Here is a 6,685-nt window from a genome sequence, read left to right on the forward strand (position 1 = left end):
ACAGTTGGTTTTGGGGTACTAATAATTGCTTTTTGGGCACTAACAATAGCTTTCTGGGTTCTAGTAGTAATTTTGAACACTAATAATAGCTTTTTGGGTACTAACAGTAATTGTTTGGGTACTAACAATTGTTTTTTGGGGTACTAATAGTAGTTTTTGCAGTACCAACAGTAGTTTTTGGGTACCAAGAGTAAGTTTTTGGGTACTAATAACTGCTTTCGGGCCCTAGCAGTAGTTTTTGGGACACTGATAGCAGTTTTTGGGGCCATAACGCCACCACCCACTCCCGAAGTTGCCCGGCACAGACCCACCCCCATCCCACCGGGGGGGGTCCGACCCTGCCACGCGCGGCCCCGCCCCCCCCTCCGCGCGCACGTGCCGCGCCACCTGCGCGCACCCCTCCCCTCCCCTCACCCACCCACCCGCCCCCCCACGCCGCCCCCTCAGCCAATGAGCGGGAGGGGGCTCAGCCCGGCGGCCAATGGGAGAGCGGCGCGCGCCCCCTCCCGCTCCCACCGCCCCTATTTAAAGGGCGTCGCGCGGCCGCGCGCTCCCAGAGGAGGCGGCAGCGGCGGCGGGCGCGGAGCTGCGGCGGGGCTGGGGCCGGGGCCGCGGGGGCGGGCGGCGGCGGCGCCCCCCGTGCCCCATGGAGGCGTTCCCCGGCGGCGCGCTGGAGCAGCACCGGCACCTCCCGGCCGTGGAGCGCCTGCCGGGTTCCCGCTACGGCGGCCGGAGCCACAGCGCCTGCGGGAACGTGTTCAACTCGTGGAACGACTACCTGGGGCTGGCCACGCTCATCACCAAAGCCGTGCGGCCCGGCAAGGGCTTCGCTGCCGAGCCCCCCGCCGTGGTGGTGGCGGCGGCGGCGCCGGCCGAGGAGGAGGAGGAGGAAGAGGAGGAGGAGGAAGAGGCGGCGGGGCCGTACTTCGAGGGCGCGCTGGACCTGCACGACCTGGAGCTGTGCGGCCACCACCACCACCACCACGGCGAGGGGCTGCTGGAGGAGCGCTTCGCCGACCTCAGCCCCTTCCCGGGCCGCGGCGGCCCCGCCGCGGTGCTGCTGGAGTGTCCCGGGGCGGAGGGGGCCGGGGCCGGCTCGCCCCGAGCCTGGGGCGGCGTGGTGGTGGCTGCGGGGCGGCTGCCGGCACACCCGAGGGCGGCCGGGAGGCTGCTGAAGCCCGAGCTGCAGGTGTGCGTCTTCTGCAGGAACAACAAGGAGGCGGTGGCCCTCTACACCACGCACATCCTCAAGGGACCCGACGGCCGCGTCCTGTGCCCGGTGCTGCGGCGCTACACCTGCCCCCTGTGCGGGGCCAGCGGGGACAATGCCCACACCATCAAGTACTGCCCGCTGTCCAAAATGCAGGCGGCCAAGCAGCTGCGGCACGCCCGGGCGGCGCTGGGCAGGAAGAGCCGCTAAGCTGCGGGGCGCCGGGCGGCTGCAGCGCGGGGTGGGCGCCCCGCTTGGGCTCCGTGGGAGCCGCTGCGGGTGGTCGGGGAGAAAAGAGGGTCCCCTGGCGGATCTGAGGAGGGGGCGGCCCGGTTTTGCTCCTCCGCCCGCTGTGGGGTGCTCCTCCGCCTTGCTGCCCGCATCGCCCCGGGTGGGGAAGCGGCCGCCGGCCCCCTCCTTGCCCCCCTGTGCCCGGCTGCTGCTCCTGCAGGGTGCCCGTCGGCAGCGCTGGGCTTCGTCGGGGTCCAGCCCCCGGCTTGTGGGGTCTTTAAGCAGCTGAGCTGTTTCCTACACCCATCCTACAGCCGGGAGGGAAGTTGCCAGCGAACCCCTGCTCGGTTCCCGGTGCGGCAGGCGGCGCCTCCTCCCCTCCATCCCAGCGCCCTGCTGGTTGGGGGCACTGCCCCACGGCCACCCGTGACCGTGGGCAGCCTGCAGCTTTAGGGAGGGTCTGAGAGGAGGAGGAGGAAGCAAAGGGCTTGCTTGGGAATGTGACGACCGCGTTTAGTGCGAGTCGGAGGCAGGAGGAGGAGCAGCAACGGGCTTGTAGTTGGCTTGGGGTGCTCTGGAGCAGATGTGTGCGTTCACTGCACGGAGGGGTCACGCTGTGGTTGGCCTTACCTAGGGAATCACCTGGAAGCTGAGGAAAGGCGACGGGTCCTGGCAGAAAGGGGAGCTGGGGTGTTTGTACGAATTCCTCTTGGAAAGCTGCTCAGTGGGGTGGGAGGACGGGCACTGGGGAGGGGGCAGCAGGAGGGGCTGGGGAGGGGCCCGAGAGGCGGCACTGGCACAGCTGTGAGCAGGGAGGAAAGGGCTCGCTATGGAAGTGGTCTCTTAAATCTTCATCGGATGGCTCCAAAGATAGCAGTAGGGCTAATTACCGGCTGCAAAGGGACTTGCATTAAATAACACTTCACTGTGGCGACAGCTCGCTGTAGGGCAGCTGCCTTCCCGTTGCGCGGGGTCTCAGCTGCGCACCGCCGCTCGTTTCGGGGGGGGGAGGCTTGCACTACAGGCTCCTGTAAGCTGGTAGAATTTAGGTATGTTTGATTTTGTGATGTCTGTTCCACATATGTTTAATCTGTATCCACCACAGATTGGAAATGAGCTCAAGTGTAATGCTATGGGAAGAATTCTGTTCTGTATTTCTGTTAGCTTCTTGTGGAAACTTTGAAGATGAGTATATGCATTTTAATCCGGTTGACTGTTTACGGACATAAAAGCAAGAAAGACCTAAGAAAAGCGCTCTCAGGTGTTTTCTGAGGGGGCTGTGTGGGAGGTCTGTCTGCAACACCCCCCTGCCTCCCCTGCTCTCTAGGTTAAGCTACCCCGTAGGGACTGACCCATTGCAGTGCCTGGGAGTTTGCCAAGACACCAGAACCTCACCCTGCCTCGGACGGTGGCGCTGGCCTCGTGCAGCGCCCGCTCCTTCCCTTGACCTGTGTCAGAAGAAAGCTGCCCTTGTGCCAGTGGCTTCTGCTGCCTACGACTCCGAGTCTCCTCGTGCTCCCCGGGCGGGCCCGTTGTGGAAGGGCCAGGAGCTGCCCGTGGCAGGCTGCGTGGTGCTGGGCGTGGGATCCAGGCCCCAGCAGGTAAGGCAGCAGAGCAGGTGCCTGGGAAGACCAGCTGGGAGGGGAGGGGAAAGGCAGCGTGCTCCAGTGGGGAGGGAACAGCACTCAGACTGAGCAAAAACCTGAGAGCAAGGTCCTGAAATTACATGTTTATCCAGCAGGAGCCCATTCTTTGGGTTGAGTTGCCCTTTAAAGCTTTACAAGCCCCTGTCTTAGAAAGATTGAACTTCTCAAGAGTTGTTTAAGTAAATTTCTGGAGCCATTTCTCCAGCACACTGCAGCACAGTGAGCAGAAACATGCCTGTTTGTTGTCACTCTTAATTACAGAGGATACTGCTTACATATAGTTTTATTTTGATTCCTTAAGTTACTGAAAACAACTTAGGTTAGTAACTTAAATCCTAGGAACAGCATTCAGCTTCATCTAAAAGCAGCCTGGGTTGGAAGCTACTTTATGCTGCACCAATGAGGCCTAAGAAAATCCTGGTGCTGTCACTTACCCTACAGGCATCTACACATCTGTTGGCTCAACCCAAATTCTTATCCTTGGAGAATCGCTTTATTCCAGGGAAATATTCCACATTCTGTAAGCGATGGCACCTTTTCCATGGTGATACCTCTGGTGAGAGGGAAGAGCAGAGCACCAGGCAGCCCATAATGGCCCTCAGCTGCTGTGAGCCTTGGCTTTAAAAAGCAGGCTCGTTGTAAGGCAGTGCTGCCTTCAGGTGCGCAGATCATTCAGTTCAGCTGCAGCCAGGTGAGCACGCAGCTTTACTGAAAGCCCTGTTTGGCAGGGGGTGTCTCTGGCTTGCTGCTGCCCAGTGCCTCAGGGTGCTTCTTTGCCATAGGACCAAGCTCTGATGGCTGTGAAATGCCTTCACTTCCCTTAGGCGTGCCAGCTCGGCCCACCCAATACATAGATGAATACATCCTGAGGTAGTCTGCTAACAGTCACGAGGAGAAAAATAATTGTCGAATTATTTTTCTGAAGAGCAGGGTGCTAGATCTGCAAGTGCAGAGGCAGAAAAACCAGTGAATTGTCCTCTGGGCCAATGGTGGAAAACTAACAAAGCTGAAATTGCAGCAAGGGACTTTTGGATTAGCAAGAAGTGGAACGGCTTGCAGAATCCCCATCCTGCTGCAACTAAATGCGTTGAGTTGCGAAGAGCAAGAGTGGTAACCGTGCTGAGCCTATTGGTTAGAGCTGGGCCAGTCCTGGCAAACTTCTGCCACAGCAGTTGGTGTTCTGAAATGATCAAGCAGTAAAACAAATGCATGGGCATGGCTGTGTAGCTCACATCTTGCAGATCTCTTGAGCTGCCCAGTCTTGCCAGCACACATACCTAGAATTCTTACATGCTCAAAGAAGTTAAAAACACATCCTGGAAGTTTTTCTGGTGCAGTGGCCATCAACTACATTCATGCCCATGCAAATATGGCTGTTGGGATACAACAAACATACAACTGGAGGTGGAACCGCTATAACTCTCTGATGACTGGAGGCAAATTCACGTTCAAAAAAGGCCAAAGAGACCATCAGAGATGCTGTTGGCCAGGTGATGTGGCTTCAGTTTGTTGGAAAACTCCTGAAGTCATCTCAGAGCTGCTGTTGGGGCACATGAAGGATGAAGTGACTGGAAGGAGTCAGCATGGACTTAACTCAATGCCCAACTTGGCTGCTTTCTGCAATAAAACATCTGGTTTTGTGGATGAGGGGAAGTGCAGAGGATGTTGTTTGGGCTGGCCTTGCAAGGTTTTCATCAGTCTCATGTGATGCTGGGGTGTTCCAGCCTTGGGCTCTGCTGGCAGGCTGAGAGCTGCGCCCCTCTACTCAGCACTCCTCAGCGTGGCTGCTGCCTCCAGTTTGTGTGCACACAAGGAAGATGCGGCCAAACTGGAGCACACGCAGCTGAGGGCAACAAGAGCACCAGGGGCTGGGGCAGGCTGGAGACTGGAAAGTTTTGGGGAACCTTTCCAGGGGTCTGCCAGTACCCACTAGGCAGTTTTCCAATCAGGCTTTTCACTGCCGTGTAGGAGAGGAAGGTGAGAGGCATCAGGTAGAAGCTGGACAAAAACGAAGCTTTTTCACTGTGGGAACAGTCATGCATTAGAAGAGGTTGCCCTGAAAGGTTGTGCACGCTCCATTTTGGGAGCTTTCCAGGCCTGGCCAAACATGGTTCTGCCTAATGCAATCTGACCTCACTGCAAGAGGGTGGCCCCTCCTAGAGTCCCTTTTAACAGCTGTCACTCTGCAATTCTTGCTCCAGTGCAAGTACAGCAACAGGTAGCTCAACAGCGGCCCTGTGACCCCCTAACTGCATGCAGCACACAAAAAAGTTTATAAAACATCACAGATCTGAAGGAATCCTGGCAGTCAGCAAACCAAGTGACAGGCTCCAGTGGCACAAGCAGCTGGCCCTCAGATTAGGTGACAATGAGAACAAGTTTGTCCTGAGCAGTAAATGCGAGCTGGAAAGTCTGAAAAGGGTGGGAAAAGGATAAGAAGAGAAACATTATAACATTTGTTCACACATACTACAATTAAATAAGGTTTAACTAGCCCAGGTCCTCTCACTTTCTCCTTCAACCAGTACAAAACCAGGTATGCATACAAAAAAAAAAAAAGTTAAACTGCTATTTGGCATTAAAATAAAATGTGGGAAGTTACTAAAAAGTCAAGACACTGTAGAAGCTAATTCCATAAGTTGTTTATTTATCATCGAAGAAACACACAGCAGCAAGTTCTGTGCTGGCTTCAGTATGACCAGATAGTAACTGTTGATCTGCATCCCAAAATTGAAGTCAACACAGCCATTACTACAAATCACTTCTTTTGAAAGGGAAAGAATTTACCCTGAAGACAAAGAATTGGGGAAAAAATTCAACAACTTCTCCAAAACCACACATTTTAAATATGACAATATTTATAAATCCTTGAAAGGCATGAGTTATCCAGTAATGGAAAAGCAGTTGTGCTATTGGCAACAGAAAATACATCGCAATATGCTTACCAAAACACTTGAATCGTAGAAGCTTTAAGTTCTGTGGTTGTACACTGCAGCAGTATATGGTACTGGAACAATGACTGCAACGTGGCTTCATGTAATGTATTCAAGTAAATCTACAGGAAATATCCCAGTGTAGCTAATGCTCATGTTTGTTGTATTTAATTCCAATTTGAACATACTGAATTTAGGTAATAAAATGTGACTCTCACACTGCCTGCCCTCAAAGATCCCTATTGTAAGAAGAGGGGGGTTGTATCTCCCCTCCCTTGTTTTTTTTCTAATTATGGCAATTGATCTAGCTCTGCTTTTTCAGTAATTGCACTGTGTGAACAGAGGTGGTTTCATATGCATGTTCGGTGATGACAATACCCCATTCCGAATTAAGAAAGACTAAAAATAAAAAGGTCAGCTTGTTTTGGTGCAAGATAGAAGCAGTACTCAAGACAGCTGTTGGGCTTGCTTCTTTTTATTTTAGCAACAAATGATCCATGAAATAAGCATCATTTGAAATTTCAAAAACTGGCATTCAATTTCCAACCTTCTGCTGTGAGTTTTGTGCATGATCAATCTATATGAGTAAGTAATTCAAGCTCATGCTTTCATGTTACCTCAAAACATTTGTTAAAGAATTCCAATTCAGAATGTTTATAAGCACA

At 54.0% G+C, this 6,685-nt stretch overlaps 1 protein-coding gene across 1 annotated transcript; it reads left to right on the top strand.

Annotated features, from left to right (window-relative positions):
- Nucleotides 1–625: 625 nt before the first annotated feature.
- NANOS1 (nanos C2HC-type zinc finger 1) lies at nt 626–2,178 on the top strand. Its single transcript, XM_032191296.1, has one exon. The coding sequence runs from the start codon at nt 647–649 to the stop codon at nt 1,418–1,420; it is 774 nt and encodes a 257-aa protein (XP_032047187.1). The 5' UTR covers nt 626–646; the 3' UTR covers nt 1,421–2,178.
- Nucleotides 2,179–6,685: the final 4,507 nt, after the last annotated feature.

The sequence above is a fragment of the Aythya fuligula genome, chromosome 7, assembly GCF_009819795.1.
Source record: "Aythya fuligula isolate bAytFul2 chromosome 7, bAytFul2.pri, whole genome shotgun sequence".
Taxonomy (NCBI): domain Eukaryota; kingdom Metazoa; phylum Chordata; class Aves; order Anseriformes; family Anatidae; genus Aythya; species Aythya fuligula.

What these genes read in the sequence shown, in the direction of transcription:
- NANOS1 (XM_032191296.1), top strand. Translation starts at nt 647, where the DNA reads ATGGAGGCGTTCCCCGGCGGCGCGCTGGAGCAGCACCGGCACCTCCCG.